Below are 17,998 nucleotides of genomic sequence, written 5' to 3' on the forward strand. Positions count from 1 at the left end.
TAAAGAAAGGAGAAAAGGATATAGAAAGTGTCCCAAAAAGTCTCAGTGCACTTTGATAAATATAAAGACTTCTTGGGGCACCTTGTATTTAGAAGTGAAGGTTATGTAAAAACAGGATATGAATTATTGATACTCTGTCAAAATACGGAGTGGAATAAACAAATGCTTGTTGAATGAAAAAATTAAACGCAAGTTCAGTGTCAACAACATGTTAGTGTTCTGGAGAACAGTGAAACAGGCCTGAGGCAGTGTGATAAGATGGGAAGGGCTTTTTCCCAAGAATCATTAGACTTTGGTTCTCACTGTCACTCTGCCACTTACTTCCTATTTGACTTTCCACAAAGGGCAATCATAGGGCCTCGATTTCCTCCTCTATCAAATGAAGTCATTGGATTAGATAATCTCTAAAATCCCTTGAAGGTCTCAGATTCTATAACCACCAGTGAGCAAAAATACCAAAGAAGGGCAGGAAGATGAATCTGGTAAATTGTCCATCATCTCAACAAAAAGGGAAAAAAACTAACAATACCCAGAGGCTGAGGGTAAGTGCTTAACACTACTGAGAAAACAAACAAACCAAGTCAACTAATTAAAGGGAGCTCCACCTTTACAAATAGCTAGGAGCCAGCAGACTAGGCCTTTATGTACTCGGCTCCTGAAACAGGCCAAGTTTAAGTAGGGTTGGGCCATTTGGATGGAAAATGTCCAATCTCCCAACTCCAGGAAGTGGTATTAATGACTCAGTAGGTTAAATCCTGTTGCTTTTTCAAGTCCTTAGTAAGTATGCGATAATAGTAACACTCTCGGGAGATCTTCTTTTTGCCTTTCAAGACTTGCGTTGCTTACAAACTAAGTTTGGAGGCTGAAACAGGGCTTCACCAAAGTCAAGAAGTCAATGAATTTATAAAGCAGTAGGCTTTTGTGGCTGCATGTTTTAACTCACACAAAGGACTGAGACCTAACATGAGACACTAAAGAGATGGGAAGAAAGGGTGAGGCAGAGACAATCAAGAATACAACCAGGAGGTCTCTAGTAAGAAGAAGGGAGGTGGTTATCAGTGATAGTTTTGCAAAAGGTCACTTTTTGACTGGACATGCCTAGGTTTTACCACCACTCATCACTGTTGTGTGGGATACCTGAGTCCTTCATCACCTCCACATCAGGAGAACTAACTCAGGATCATATAAGGAGTATGTAGGTATATGTCAGGCATACCTGTTTGCTCTTTCATCTCTGATGCCGTAAGAAGGGATAAGTTCTGGATTGACCAATGAGGCCCCCAGACAATCAGACACAAGACAAGAAATTTTCCAGCATGGATTATATGGAAGTTTTAGAAAAGGGTAGGAGGTTACCAGTCAGGAGAAGGGGGGAATTCCAAAGCAGAGACAATCTGTTGCAAGTGCTCAGAGAGACTTAAGCAAAATCAAAACAAACCCCAGAAATTCTTTGGATAATCATAGGACTAAAGGTGAGTAGAGTGGCCACCTGACAAGGAAAATTGTGTCTATGTCCTGTCAGCTGTGTGGTTCCCTTGAATGGCAGAGAACCTAAGGTCCCTATCACTTATGAGATTGCCTTCATTAACTATGGGGAATCAGATGAACACAAGTCTTCGATCATGTCCAACTCTGCCGGTCAAAGAAACTTGGCCAGAAATAGAATCCTTGCATGACTCTGTCACTCATCCCAAAATGGAAGAAACACATTAGATTGAGGAAATTCCCATTTTTATAGTAGCACACAACTCTTCAGACACACATCTTCTGCATAAATCAAGGCACATTGCTGATGAATCACAGAACTTAGAACTGGAAAGATTCTTCAGTGAGCTTCTGGGCTGTAGGCAGATGAGAATTATTATCCCCACTTATATGTGGAAGTTTTATCTTTCTGTAGTGCTTAGCAATTTACAATGCTTTTTCGTTATAACTATTTGAGGTAAACGGTGCAAGTTATCACAGAATCATAGAATTTGAGAGTTAGAAAGAACCTCAGTGACCAACTAGGCCAATTCATACACAAACGGAATCCTCATTGTAACATACTCAACAAATATCATTATTCCCATTGTACAGAAGAGAAAACTGAGTCTTAGGGTGGTGGAGTGAATTGCCTGAAATCATATAGATGGAAAGGGTCAGAACCAAGGTCTTTTACCCCATCACACTGCAACTACTATGTCTCAGATAAGAGTAAGAGGACTTGATTTAAATCCCACTTCTCAGGCAGGCAGGCAGTGATCTGGAATTTATTAAGATCATCCTATACACAATGTAGCATTGTAAACATTGGGGATACAAAGAAAGGCAAAAGACAATCCCTGTCCTCAAGGAGTTCACAGTCTATGGCAAGAGCCAAAGGGTGTGCTCAAAATCGTTTAATAACTTTTTCTCACAGTTTAATTTGCATTATCCACATTTTCTCCATCACTTTCTTAAGTCCAAACAGTCGCATTATTAACATTTTCTCCATTACTAAACAATAAAAAGAGCCCTGATTTGTAGCATTTGTAAACTTCCGAGGTGAAAATGTTCACACTGAAAATTTAGCAATTGGATCTTGGTTAGAACTGACTCTAGTACATCCCTGGGAGGAACTGATGGTCTAATTAATCTGCTTCTGATGTCCACTTTGTTTGTCCTTAGACAAGTAGGCTGCTAACCCTCCATGGACTTCACTTTCCTCTTCAGCAAAATGATGGAATCAGAGTAGATGGCCCCTTATATCCCTTTCAGCTATAGATCTATGATTCTCTGATCCTTTGAAGAACTTACCCAAAGTCATTTGATTAGTTAGGGGTGAAGGAGATACTAGAATTATCAAAGGTTCTGTATGTCAAATGAAATAAAAGGAAAATGAACAAGGCACTCAGGTGGTGTTAGCAAAGATCATCTCCATCTATGGAGAGGCAATGTGGTGTAGTGGGAAAAGAGCAGGGTGTGTAGTCAAAGATCTTGTATTCAAATAATGACTGCCACTGACAAGGTATTTTGTGAGAGGGCTGAACTCTCTAAGGTCTCACCCAACTCTTAGTCCTCTGAGTCTCTGACTACCTGGCAATATGGTCAATCGAGTAGCACCCACTAAAGTTGGAAAGCAGCCTGTCGAGGTGGGAGGAGGATTTAGGAGACAGGCTTGGCTTCTTAGTCTGGCTCTGATGCTAGGATGATCTTGGGAATATTACCTAACGTCTCAGCTTCAGTTTCCTCATCTGTCAACTGAGGTGTTCGGACCAGAATATTTCTAGTTTCTTCCATCTCTGAGTTTCTGTGTGATAGGCAATTCAACCTAATAGTATAATCAGTTGTCTTCATCACAATAGAATGAGCCATTGTCAAATGACCAGAGAGAAGCGCAAATTTATCCAAGATGGTTGAAGGGTGTGAAAATGGATATGCTAACTATGTTGATTTGATTGAGCCCTCCCACCAATTATCCATGTAACTGAGGGGAGCTGTATGGGACTGATTTGACCAATAGATAATGGCTTGACAAACCAACAATCCTTTGTGGTGAACAAGAGTGAAAATTCGCTCCAAGTGCAGAATCAGTGACCCTTCAAATGTTTAGCTCAAGCCAGCCTTGAGCAGTCTCTGGAGATAAGCTAGTGAGGCTGATGCACACATTGCCAGAGCTGGCTCAGTGATTGAGAGGATCCGAAGGGCAGTGTGGAAAAGAAGAGGTATTAGACTGTCTACCACATTGAAGGTCTACAGAGCATAACTCAGATGGGCTGGCCACGTTGTTCTAATGCCAAATGTATGCTTGCCTAAAAGACTATTTTACAAAGAACTCACATAAGGAAGGCATTCACATGGTGGTCAGAACAACAGATACAAGGACACTATCAAAGTCTCATTGAGGAACTTTGGAACTGATTGCATGACATACGAGATGCTGGCAACAGATCTTCCAACATGGCATGCCCAAATTAAAGAAGATACTGTGCTCCATGAGCAAAACAGAATTGCAGTAGCTCAAAGAAAAGTGAGATGCACAAATTTAGAGACATCTCCACCCCAAATGTTCATATGGACTATTTGTGCCTGACCCGTGGTAGAACATTCCAAGCTTGTCTTAGTCTGATCAGCCAAAGTTAGATACACTGTAACTTGACTCCAACATAGTGCTATCATTTTGGTCCTCTTAGAAATGAAGGACAACCACCAATCTATCAGCTAGCCTTGGATTCTCAGAAACATCCTACTTTGATGGAACTTTGGGAGACATCCCCCTATCTTGTTTATGTTCAAGCCTTGAACTGTTTAGGTTCTTTTTGTTTGATGTATCAAAAGGCAAGAGTCCTTACACCTGGAATTCCTCACTCCCCCTGCTTCCTGCCACTCCCCCTCCCTTCATGCCTGGAGACACACCCCCTTCTCTCCTTGGACCAGTCCGTTCCCCACCTTCCCTTGTCTGAAAATAATATAAACCATGTCCCTGCTTTCCCAAAAAGAGCTGTTTCAGCATTAGGCTATCTGTTCTACGAGATCAAGTCATATATGCTTAATAAAGATTACTCTTGTTTTCACTGGCATCGTCTCCCTCAGGTTTACTTCTACTTTGGGGAAAAGAGGAATTTGGGTATTCAAGGTCCTCTTCCCTTTGGGGAAAAAGAGATCCAGATTCCTTAGGGTGCATGCCTCAGTTTACAAGGGCAGTGGTTGAAAAAGAGAATAGATTGAAATGGCAATCTAGAGTGGTCATTTAGGTGGTCTGTGCTTGCCCAATTTAACCGAAGTTTTCAGTTTCTGTCTTAGCACTTGGCTTGGTACTTCCAAAGCCTTAGATAAACTCATAATCATTAAAGGAACCAAGCCATTTTCCATAAGAGCCTTGATGTCTTAACTATCAACAAGTCAGCCATGCTCAATTTGGACTCACTATCCTTCCTTTGTAATTTTCATGCTTTTCAAGTTTCATCCAAGTAGTTTCTAAATTTCAGTGATCTTTATACATTACTCACAATATGTGAGTATAATACATGGATGCTTAAGGGAACCCAGGATTCTTTGAGACTTAACAAAAATATTGTTTTTATAGAATCATAGAATACCAGAGTTGCAAGAGATTTTAGAGACCATTTAGCCTCTCCCTTTCTTTCATTTTACAGAAGAGTAGAGCCAGGGACAGTGAGACTTTACCCCAGGGTGTCAATGTCCAGGGCAGCACTCTTTCTCCCCAGGAGCTGATACATAACATCCCTTCTCTCTCACCCAACCATACAGTACAGTGCCTTCCCCAGGCCACAGTCTCATTCTTCTTCCACAGGATAACCCTTTACATACTTAAAGACAGTTGTAACCCTGGTTCAGCCACCTACTAGCTGTTGTTGATTTTCATTCCTGTCTGAGTCTTTGTGACCCCATTGGGGGTTTTCTTAGCAAAGATACTGGAGAGGTTTGCCATTTCCTTTTCCAGCTCATTTTACAGATAAGGAAATTGAGGCAAACAGGGTTAGGTAACATACCCAGGGTCACACAGTTAGTAAGTATGTGAGGCCAGAGTAGCCATGGGCAAGTCGTTTATCACATTCTCTCTTCCTTGACCCTGTTTTGTTTTTGCCAAAGGCCCTACGGATTAGGCAATTGAGGACCAATGACATTAAATAGCTTTTCCAAGGTCACATAGCTAGTTAGTGACTCAGTTCTGTAGATGTCTAGTCTGTAAATGTGGTAATATCTCTGATGCTTATTATACACTTTTTAATTTCACCTTTAATGCTTACTCCCTGTGTGACTTTGGACAAATCATGTAACTTCCCTCAGCCTCAGTTCCCTCATCCGTAAAATGAGGGGGTTGATCTAAATGGTTTCTGAAGGTCCTTCAAGCTCTTAGATCTATGACCCTATCGTGACCAAAGTAAGGAATTTTTGTAAGGCACTTTGTAATAATAAGACATTATGTAAATGTGCACTGTTTTTAAGTGAAATCCACACATGATTCCTTAGTCATAGTTTAGCAAATTGTTCCAACCACCCTCTGTTCTGTTTTAGTAGACAATAGTGCATGACACGATGCATCTCCACCCTTCTCCAGCCCCTTTTTCTTTTTGGACTGAACCTGAGATGAAACTCCATCTACCAATACAAATCAACGCTTGCTCTTCAATTTATAGTCTTAATTGCCTGGGGCAGTGAGAGGTTAAATGACTTGCTCCCAGTCACACTCCCAGATGTGTCAGAGGCTGGACTAGAACCCAGGTCTTCTCATCTTCACCTTGTGCTCTCTAACTGTGCCATGTTGCCTCTCACATAAGTGTCTTGCATGCAGCAAACAAATGTCTTCAGTTCAGTGACAATAAGGCTGCTTGAATTGGATTGGATTGGAACTGGACTGGGAAAGGAAGAGGAAAAGAAAAGGAGGGACGATCTACAAGAAGAGGAAGAGGCATGCACTACGGGAGAGGGGGAATGGGTTTAGGTTTCTAGTCTTTGCCTTCACCTTTCACCCCTTCCCCTTTGCCCTCTAATTGTTACGGGCTCTAATGTCTAAACTCTGTGTTTGCAAATGGCCAACGGTCAGTTCCTAAAAACTGAAGTTCCATCCATTCTAAGTAAAATGCAATGATCCCAGGAGTTTGCAGAAAAATAACTTTTGCATAGATTCATAGAAGTTTAGAACTGAAAGAAATCTTAGACAGTCCAACCTTTTCACTTAATAAGTGAGAAATCCAAGGCCCAGAGGGGCTAAATTTCCCCCCCCCCAAGTCATACGAAGCCTGTTCTTCCGCATCCACTCATTTTCTTGCTGGTAACACAGGAATCTTTCCACTAAAGAGATCCCTCTAATCATAAAGAACTTAACAAGCAAACCCCTCAGGCACCAAAAAGTTAACTAATTTTCATCTAGAAAGGAAGACATTAAAAATGAGAAAAAGAATAGCATTAACTAACCCGCAAAAAATAACTCCAGGAAAAAGAGCTTAAGATCTGGAGTCAGAGTGTCTGGGCTCAAAACCTACCTCTGACATTTACTATCTGTGTGGCCTTAAACATGTCATTTAACCTCCCTAGGTCTCAGTTTCCTCATTTGTAAAAAGAGGGAGTTAGATTAGATGGTCCCTTACAGATCCAAATCTTTGATCCTTTGACTTGTTTGAAACCCTTGCTTTGCTACATACTAAATATGTGGTCTTAGGCAACTTTTTTTTTTAATCTCTCTGAGTCTCAGTTTCCACATCTGTAATGGGGGGTGGGGGTGGGGTTTGTGGATTTCTGAGCTCCTTTCTAGCTCTAGCTATGCTCCTGCAACCCCCACCTTCCACTGCCAAAAATGGACCAAAAGGATTATCACCATGAAATTGTATTAGTGAGCATGAATTGCTGGGACAGCTGACTGCTTTTTAAAACAGGCTTATGGTTGGCAGAAGGAATGATGTATAAAAACCCTGATTTGCAGCTAAAACCTCTACAGACTTTTAATAACAGAAACCAGAATTGATAAGTCAATATGTGTTTCTTTAAAAAGCAAAGCAATCATTCCCCCCGCCCCAGAAGTTCAAATTTCAGGTCTTAGGGTAAGTCTCAGAGCCTTGGAGGGAAGGGAGGGGGGAGGAGAGACCATTCAAAATCATCAATTCCATTTCCTGTTCTACACAGGTAACAAGAGCCCACTGATCAAAGAGAGTCTTTGCAAACAGTACAATCACTTTATCAGAATCATGAAACAACTCTACCGGCCAAACTGCATTATATCAAAATCAAAACATGACCCTGGTACTAAGAAATAAAGTTGTCTTACCCCTAAAAATAACCGAGACAATTGGATCGGGTTTCCCAAATTTCCTTTTAGGAATATCACTCGCAGACTCCACAATGACCCGAAGCATGGTTGCTGGACTTGCAATAAGCTGCTAAGAAGGAAAATGAAGTTTGGAAAGGTAGTACCGCATCTGTGCTTGCGGCTTCTCCGTGAACTAGCAGACCAAAGAAGGCAGGGAGTGATTTGCTTACGGAGAAGGAGGGAAGGGGGGAGGGGGAAAAGAAAAAGAGTCAAATGGGTGGATCTGTCAGATTATTTACTAAAGGCAATATGTAAAACGATACCCCAAACTCCCTATTTTTACTCAGAAACAGGCAGTAGTAATTTGTGAAATCTGGAAAGATGGAAGTGAAACCTTTTAAACTCCAGCTAAAAATATTCATGTGCAATATATAGAACTAAAATAGATTTAGGGTTAATGATTATGTGGAAAGAGCTAAAAAATAATGATGCTACTGTTTGATTCTTTCTGCAGCAGTTCCTGAAGTAGACGATGGTTAAAGAGATACAGGGTGGTGGTTTGAAGGTGCCTGAGCTTTGGAGAGAAAGGTCTTTAACTTTGATTAGCCATGGTGTCTTTCATTTTAGCTGCACCTTTCTCCCCTTTCACACACCCAAAGGTATCTACTTACAACATTTAAAATTAAGTAAGAGACTCCCCCTTCTGCACGAATTGGGAACAGCAGTATAATAGTAGGTTTTAAGCTTAAAATTAGGCTTCAACTCCTAGAGTTTTAAATACTAAGTACGTTTTAATTAGGCTTAACTGCTAATATAAGGAAATCTGAATGTTACTATTTTTTTTTTTTTGTTGCTTTTTGGTGAGGCAATCAGGGTTAAGTGACTTGCCCAGGGTCACACAGCTAGTTAAGTGTTAAGTGTCTGAGGCTGGATTTGAACTCAGGTCCTCCTGACTCCAAGGCCAGAGCTCTATTCACTGTGCCACCTAGCTGCCCCTGAATGTCACTATTATACCTCCTATAGCTACTCTCTCCTCTCTCCCTCTCTTTACTGATAAATTGAAGTTATCCATTGAGTTTCCTATTCTTCCCTTCTCTATATAGAAAAAAGTTCTCTTCAACAGCCCTGGTTCTGCTCTCCCTCTAAGAAAGAGGCTCTTTTCCTCACGAAGGCTAATCCTTTATTTGTGGCCTTGACCCCCAACCCCTCTCATATCTACCAAGACCTTAATCCTTTGAGCACAGTACAATGGATAGAATGCTGCCCTTAGATAGTTTCAAATCTCACCTCTGATACTTATGTGTTGTTGTTAAGCCATTTCAACCATGCCTGACTTTTGTGACCCCTTTTTGAGGTTTTCTTGGCAGAAATGCTGGCTTGCTATTTCCTTCTCTAGCTCATTTTACAGATGAAGAAACCCAGGTTTCAGCCTGTGTTCAGAGCTAGTAAATGTCTGAGGCTGGATTTGAACTCAGATCTTCCTGACTCCATGCCTATGAACTCTATCCACTTAGACACCTAGCTGCCTCTTGCTGTGTGCCACGGGCAAAGTCATTCAACTTCTTAGAGCCTCCAGTTTCCTCATAATTAAAGAGGGACTAATTATGTCTGAAATGTTTGCTGTAATGTTTTTGTGAAATTCGAATGACATAATTTTTGGAAAGTATTTTGTAAACTTTAAAGATCTAGGTAAATGTCAGAAAATCCAAGTTGGTGGTCATAGTTTTTCTCTCACAATCTTTGATTTCTCCTTATCTCCTGATTTCCTCCCTGCAGCCTATTAAGAAATTCAAGTCCTCCATTCTTAGAAAATACTCATTTGTCTGTGCTGTCCCTTCAAGCTGCAGCTTCTCCCAGTTCTTCTTCTTCTTGTTTTCTCTCTGTCTCTCTCTCTCTCCCCCCACCCCAATTTCATCTTTTCTCATATAGGTTCAATTATCACCTCTATGTAGATGACTTCCAGTTCTACATTACCAAATGCCTGCTGGACATCTCTACCTGGATGTCTCATTATCGTCTCAAATTCAACATTCCCAAAAATGGAACTCAATATTTTTCCCTAAACTCATGCGTCCTGCATACTTTCATACATTTATTGATCCATCCAGGTTTGCAACCTCAGGATTATCCTCAACAGTTCACTTCCTACACGCTCCCTCATCCAATCAATTACCAAATCTTGTTGTACCACCATATTTCTCATTTCTGTCCCCTTCTCTCCCCTCAAATATGTACTATTCTATGTTACTCCTCATCATGTTTGACCTGAACTATTGAACTAACCTCCTAAATGGTCCCCTTGCTTTCAATCTCTACTCTCTTCAACCCATTCTCCATAAAGTAGCCCAATTATGTTTCAAGCTTCAAGGGTCAGTTCTAGCTTCTTCCTCCTATGGAAAGCCCTTCCTGATCCAATGAGTTGCTGGTGCTCCCTCCTGTCCCTTTCCTCTATTTCCAGTTTTCTTACGTATTACTCTCCTCCATTCTATGGTCCAGCCATACTGGTCTACTCGCTGTTCCTTGTACATGATGCTCCATTTCCCATCTCCATACCTTTACACCAGCTGTCCCCCCCTGCCCAGAATGCTCTCCTTCTACCTCTTACAATCCCCAGCTTCCTTCAAGACTTAGCTGAAGTGCCTCCTTCTACAGGAGGCCTTTCCCAGTTCATGACACCACATCCCCCTACCTTTCTAGGTCCTTTTCTTCTAGGATACTTTCAATCAACTCTGTATGTCTTTTGTATGTACCGATTTTTGTACATGTCATCTCCCCCCCTGAAATAAAAGGTCCTCGAAGGCAGAGACTGCTATAGCTTTTCTTTGTATACCCAGTGTTTCACACAGTGCCAGGTACACAATAGATACTTAATAAATGCTTATTGATTAATTGAAGAGGATAAGCCTTGCCAGATTCCCAGACTAGGTAATAAGAAAGCTCTAACCATCAACAAATTCCCACAGAGACTTGACTGTTAATGGAGATCATAATTGGATGGTTAGATCTGGTTCCCTATGTCTGGGCTCCCCAAGGTTGGACTGGTGGTTGTACTCCTGTGTGTACACCACTTTGGCAGCTCTTAAAGTGTATATCACTCTGGGAGTGAGCATCTTCTTTCTCAAACTGATTTGACAAACAGCTGGTGCTGATAAAAGTCCTGGGTGGGGGGGGGGGTTGGTACAGGTCAGTTTGACATCTTGAGCTGGGTCCCAGGAGCAAATGATATTATCAAGAACAAGAGCTTTAACTGCATTTCTGGTATCTGGAGAAATGAATGAATGAATGAAAAAGCCTTTATTAAGCAAGTGACTACTATGTACCAAGCACTAGTGCTGGGGATGCAAATACAAGGAACAATCTCTGCTTTCAGGAAGCTTACATTCTTATAGAGGGAGTTATACATAGGGGAGATGTAGCTTGAAGACCTGAAATTGCTTTCCAGGAGGAGCTGCCCGAGAGGACTGCAAAAGGAAAAGGGTACCACCCTCTGGGTGATCCTGTCTCTCCTCTTTGCACTCATTGTTATTTTGTTCCTTGAATCATTTACTCTGTCCATAAAAATATTAATCCTTTTACTCCACTCTCCCATGTTTGTTCTTTTCTGCCTGGCCTGCTGGCCTTCTGCCCAGGCTTGGTCTAACATTGATTCCTTTGAAGAAAATGAACCATGGGCAAGGAACTCCCTGGTCCGGATAGGTTAGGCTGTGGGATGCGGGGCATTCGGGATTGCTGGGTCTGCCACTCACACCCCCATAGGAGATCTAAAAGAAGGCCAACTGTGGTATATTAGTAATTCACATCAGGATGAGCTCAGGAAATATGGGAGAATGTACGATGGATGAAGGAATTGTACCATGATCCACTACTTGAACAATGGCAAGGTGGTTGGAGAGGCTGTGGAGAATATAGCTGGGGGAAGGAGAGTAAAGTGAAGTATGGTTGGGGTCAGCCTGAAATAGTGAGTTGGGCAAGGCAATCACCAGTAGAGGCAGCAGTGGTGCCAGGATGGGATTTCCAGAGATAAAAGGGTTAAACCTCCAGAGGATGTATCTGGTCCAGGTGGCAAAACTGTTGAGAAGAGAGGTGGGAAATAGGGAGTGAGGGCAGTAGGGAATAGGCAGATGAGTGTTAACAAAATTCACTCTGGGCAAGCAGCATAAAAATGCCCGTTAATCAACATTTAAAGACAAATTCGGTTTTGAAGATAAAAAAGAGAAACCTTAAATCACAAAGATCAATCATGAGAAAGGCCTCTTGAGACCAACCTCTAGCAGGGGAGAGAGATACAATAGGACCCTGGCCCCCATGGACAGAAACGCCTTGATACCCCTAGGTCACTGATGGAGAAGCCTATTTGGGAAGATGAACCAGTCAAGGGCTGGGCTGACTAGGGCTTTTCTAGGGTAGACTCAGTGATGTGCTAGTAAATATTTAACAACCAGCTCCCTGGAAGAAAAAATACCCCATGACATACTTTTAAGTTTAATCTATGTCAGTAACATCTTGTCCATCACTTTTTTAAGTCTAGACAATCAACAAAACAATAAACCAAACTCTAATCTGTAGTGATTTCTAAGGTGAAAAGACTCACACTGAAAAATTTAACGATCAGCTCCAAGTCAGTTAGCTCTGACTCCAGTACAACCAGGGTGTGCTTATTAGGAAAAGGAAATACGTAATCAGAGCATCCCATTTTAACTTAGTTTTCCTGTTTGAGAAATTGTGTGGGATAGCAGATGGAGACCTGGTGTTGGAGCTAAGAAAACCTACCTTGAAGTCCTATGTCTGACACAGACTGGCTCTGTGACCCTCAGCCAATCACAAAACCTCTCAGAACTCTAGGCAACTCTAAGACTACAAGGTTCAGTGACAGAGCCAGTTTGTATTGGTAGAAGGAACTGCCTCAGGTAAGAGTTTCTTACAACAGTGAAATCACAGGCTGGTCCCTATCTGTATTCTTGCTTAGTGTCAACCCGAATGCAAGAGAAAACAGCCAATAAAGCAAAATAGAGGTCTTTAATCAGGGCAAGTGAGTTGCAGAGCGGGGTACCACATAGCAAGTGCTGGGGTACCTAAGGACGGGGCTGGGAACAGGGTTTATAAAGGACACTAAGGGAGAGGCAACTGCCAAGCTGCTGGTAGGAGATTTACAAAATAGTCAGAGTCTGGGAGTGAAGTGTCTGGTCAACCCCAGGCAATTCATTGGTCTGGGAAGAGAGACAAGGTCAGCTTCAATCAGTTCATATCAACTGTATTTATCACTTAGTAAGTTCTAAACTCAGCTGTTTTCATCTGCTGGAGTGTAAATGTTTGACAGCCCTCTCAATTTTAGTATTCTCAGACAGAACTAGGGCCTTGCCCTAGTTATGCCCCTGATGAAGATAGCCCAATGTCTCCTAGTCCAGCAGGGCATGAATCAGAATAATTGGATTTCACGTGGGTCATAACAGATCTGAAAAGCGACCTCTCTGTATACAGAACAGACTGTATGTCTGTAAGTGATGCTATTTGGTGACTTTCAACAAGCATTTATTATGCAATTATTATGTATCAACACTGTGCTGAGTGTTGGGGATGAAAAGTAAGGCATGTACTCTGTGACCCAGCAACACTGGCCTCCTTGCTGTTCCTCGGACAGGACTCTTCATCTCCCAACTTTCATCAGCTGTTTTCCATGCCTGGAATTCTCTTCCTCATCTCCTTCACTTGGCTTCTCTGGTTTCCTTCAAACCCTAGCTAAAATCCCACCTTATACAAGACATCTTTCCCAACCCCTCTTAAGTCTAGTCCCTTTGTTCTGCTGATTATTTCCAATTAATCCTGTATGTAGCCAGTATACACGGTTTTTGCCTGTTGTCTCTCCCCTTAGACTGCAAGCTCCTTGAGAGTGGCACTTAAAATAGCTCTTGGCACTGTAGACCCTTAGTAAATGTGATTGATTGATTACGTGCAGGCAAAGACTGTCTTTTTTCATATTTTCATGCCTAGCACTTAGCACAGTGCCGAGAATATAGTAGACTCTTAATACACATTTATTGACTGACTGGCTATATGCCTAGACCTTTATTTACGTCTGACTTCCTTGGAGGTATCTTCCAGGAGTGGGATCTATGGCCAAAGGGTACAAATAACTTTAAGAGAGAAGGCATAATTCCAAATTGTTTCCAGGATGGACAGGGCAATTCACAGTTCCAGCAAGAGACCATATTGTTCTTCTTCCAGCCTGGAGTGTAGGGGGAGGGAAGGAGTGTGGATTTAAAGAGGATCTGGGCCAAAATAATGGGCATAAACCAAAGGCCAGCCCAGGTCAGCAACCAGAGACTCTTCTGTGCACCAAATCTAAGAGGCTGAAATTCAAGTGTGGAATAGGAAACAAGATGTTGATCCAGCAAAGGAGACGAGGAAAAGGAAATAGCAGTGTCTGAAGGACAGGAAAGGAGAGAATATCTAGAAAGATGAGGGGATCGATATGTCAAATGCTGCATAGAGGTCAAACAGAACGAAAACTAAGAAAAGACTAATCAAATTAGCTGCCAGCCTTTTGGAGAGCAATTTCACTACTGGTACATTCAGAAACCAGATTGCCAGGAGTTGAAAAGTGAGTGGGAGGTGAAGAAACAGAGGCAACAAGTATAGATGTTAAAAATATAAATAAAAACATATAATTAAAAATAAATCTGTAGCATTTGACTGTGAAAGAAACATTATAGCTTGAGGGGATGGCAGAGTCAAGTGAAGTGGTTAAATATTTTAAGAAGTAGGTAAATCAATAGGCAGCTGGATAGGAGCCAGTAGATGGACAATAAAGATTAGAGACTGAGACAAGATTCCAGAGGAGATAGGAAGGGATGATGGACAAAGTACAAAACAGAGGGGTTGATATTTGAAGGGAGGAAAGTCACCTCTTCCTTAGAAGCTGGAACAAAGGAAACAAGAAAAGGAGAAGGGAAGTGATATATAGGAGTTTTGAGGTACAGTGTAGGAGAGAAGAGCAAGTTTACAATGGATGGCCTCAATTTTCCCTGTAATTAGGAGATGAGGCCCCCTGTTGAAGAAGAAAGGGATTGCAGGGCACTTGAGGAAATTGGAAAGGAGTGGTGAAGTCGGTCTCTTGTTCAAAGAAAGAAGATACACAGGATACTTAAGGAAAATAGAAGGTAGGGGTTGAGGAGGAGGAAAGCAAAATAGCTTCGGCGGCCTCAGATAGTCAATCAGGGAAGAATAAAAGGAGAGTTGACCCTTTCCTTACCATCCTCCCAAGCCATAGGTCTTTGGGGCTGAGGAATGAGAGGAAGAGGTCACAGGAATTGAGACTGCATAGCTACAGCACAGGGGAGTCATGAGGAAAGTCAGAGGATTGTTGGGGAGATGTGGGGTGGAGAACGGCAGCAGAATTCCTTGCTAGGCTGGTTGTAGAGTCTTCTCACCCTATTCCATTCTGAGCTGGTGGAGATCAGAATGGATCAGAGGTCCTGGCCAGAGACAGGACAGCTGAAACTGGGAAAGGCACTGACTTTCTTAAGTTCAGTTTGCAATCGATCCTGAGGAACACATCCTGGGCTCAGCTGAAATCCCAAGTGCCAAACATCTGCATCTTCATGTTGTAATAAGTGGTCTTATTGGATTCATGAATAGCATACTGAGTTTCAAATTGTGTTCTATTAGCCAAACAATCTTGTCCCATCAGAGTGGAGGGACTGTGGAGGGGGAATAAACAAATTCCAATTGTGCATTGCTCTGGGTTAAAAAATGAAGCTGTTGTGGTTTTATGATGTGTTGTGGACTTGTCTCAAAGAACTCAGAGTCAGACCACCTCGAATCCAGGTATAGGCATTTATTGAGATTGATGCCTCTCATGAAGTTGGCTAAGTTCCAAGAGGAACCAGCAATTTCAGAGAAAGCAAGATGGATTTTTATAGGATAAAGATGCAATTACATAACAGAAATCATGAATATTCAAAAAAAGCAGGAGGGGTTTGTTAAGGGATTATGTAATAGGGGAGGGGTCCCTTCTATGGTTCAGTGGTCAAACATCCTGGTTATGCTGCCCTCCAATTGGCTAGCTATTGTGATCCTGTGCTATCAAAATTTGGCCCTGTCTTGGGCTAAATGTGATTGTAGTTAAGTACAAGAACACACCTATTCAAATATGTGAATTGGATCTGGGGGCAGTGGCTACCTAGGGACAGTGGTTGTATCGAGTATGGGGGCCTGTGGTGTGGTTAAAGTCAGATTCTGTGGTTAAATCAAGACATGCCTGCTGTTCAGAGGGGCCCATAAGGAAGTTAAAAATACTGGGGGTGGGGGTAGCTTTATTAGGATTTCATCAATACTACAACTTAGGAGCTCTGATTGACGAAATGATCAACTAGCTGTGTGACTCTGGACAAGCCACTTAACCTCTGTGTCAGTTTCCACATCTCTAAAATGGACTCCCATCAATTTAATTACCACCCCTATGCTGAAAATTCTCAAATCTACCTATCCAGTTCCAAACTCTATTGCCTTCCAATCTACAATCTCCAACTGACTTTCAGACATCTCAAACTAGATGTCCAGTAGACATCTTAAATTCAGTATATCCAAAAAAGAACTCATTATCTTTCCCCCTAAACTCTTAGCCCTGCTACCTTTCTTGTTATTGTAGAGGGCAACACCATCCTTCCAGTCACTCAGGCTCCAAACTGGGATGTCATCCTATCTCTCACTGTCTTTTATCCCTCATATCTAATCTTGCCAAGGCCTGTCAATTTCACCTTTTCAACACCTCTTCAAGGTGTCCCCTTCTCTCCTCTGATACTGCTACCACTCTAGTGCAGACCTTGTCACCTCATGCCTGGACTACTGCACTAGCCGGCTGTGGGGTCTGCCTGCCTCAGTCCCTCTCTACTCAGATTCATCCTCCATTCAGTCACCTAAGTGATTTTCCTAAAGTTTAAGTCTAATGAGTCAATCCCTTATTCAGTAAACTACAGTGGCTCTCTATTGCCTACAAGATCAAATTAAAAAATGCTGTTTGGCATTCAAAGTTCTTCATAACCTAGCCCCCTCCTACCTTTCCAGTCTTCTTATACTTTACTCCCCAATATAACTCTTCCCATCCAGTGACAGCCTGGCCTCCTGCCAGTTCCATGAACAAAATGCCCCATCTCTCTGCTCTGGGCATCTTCTCTGGCTGTCCCCCAGTCCTTCTGAAATGCCTTCTTCTTCTAACTTCCTGGCTTCCTTTGAGTCCCAATTAAAACCCCACATTCTACAGGAAGCCTTCCCCAAGCCCTCTTAATTCCACTGCCTTCCCTCTGTTAATGATTTCCTTTTCTCCTACAGCGAGCTTGCTTTGTGTATGTTTGTTTGAATGTTACATCCTCCATCAGATTGTAAGTTCCTAGAGAGCAAGCACTGTCTTTTGCCTCTTTTTGTATTCCCAGTTCTCAGCACAGTGCCTGACATACAGTAGGCACTTAACAAATGTTTATGGATTGATTGGTAAAGCTCTTTGCAAAAAAGTTGTCTAAAGCCTTTTATCACTTGACAGTCACACCCGACTTCCTTTCCTTTGCCTCTATAACTTTTTATCCACTTCATCTTTTTCCACACCAACCTTACTTATTTAGGTGTGATTTGTATCTAAGCAAGTGCACCCCCCCCCCACCCTTTCACCCTCAGGACAGGAACTGGTTCTTATCTTTCATTTTCGGAAGTATCCCGAGCACCCAGGGCAGGGCTTAGCATGGAGTATGCACTAAATTAACGTCAGATTAATTGAATTGCAATCAATTATTTGTGGTCGGAACAAAGATTTGGGGAGTCATGCGAGGTCAATAAGCAATTTGCTCCTTTTTGATCCTTCCGTTTGGCACCGCTTTGGGTGAAGCCAGGGAAAATGACAACAACGGTTAAAAATTGCGGTTAAAAAGTACAGCCCCTGGCTGCTTACTACGAGAATCCCAAGGTTCAGATTGCAGACCAAGGCCGCGCTCCGGGAGGCTGCAGCCAGGATGCAGCAGCCTCATGGCTGGGGGAGGGAGGCTCCAGCTTCATTCCCCCGGGCCCCTTCTAAGGGCCAGTCCCCAGGGTGGCGGCTCCGACAGGTGTAAGAGGAGGAGCTCCGAGCCTCGGCAGGGGCGGAGAGGGGCAGGCATCCCCGTTCACGCGTTGAAGTCCCGCCCACCAGCGCTCACAACCAATCCGGGAAGAGAGCCCCTTTCTCCGCCGGAACCGCGCCCTCGCCGGCAGTGACGTCACGCCCCTCCCCTCCGTCAGCCGCGG

At 42.6% G+C, this 17,998-nt stretch overlaps 1 protein-coding gene across 2 annotated transcripts in view; it reads right to left on the bottom strand.

The window, feature by feature from the left end:
- Nucleotides 1–7,922, bottom strand: part of MYOF (myoferlin) — a 159,016-nt gene extending 151,094 nt beyond the window's left edge. For both annotated transcript variants that reach the window (XM_027839784.1, XM_027839783.1), the window contains exon 1: nt 7,748–7,922. In XM_027839784.1, coding sequence (XP_027695585.1) covers nt 7,748–7,835 — 88 coding nt within the window. In that variant the 5' untranslated portion in view covers nt 7,836–7,922. The remainder of the gene's footprint in view (nt 1–7,747) is intronic.
- Between the last annotated feature and the right edge of the window lie 10,076 nt (nt 7,923–17,998).

The sequence above is a fragment of the Vombatus ursinus genome, unplaced genomic scaffold, assembly GCF_900497805.2.
Source record: "Vombatus ursinus unplaced genomic scaffold, bare-nosed wombat genome assembly UNPS02014833.1, whole genome shotgun sequence".
Lineage (NCBI taxonomy): Eukaryota > Metazoa > Chordata > Mammalia > Diprotodontia > Vombatidae > Vombatus > Vombatus ursinus.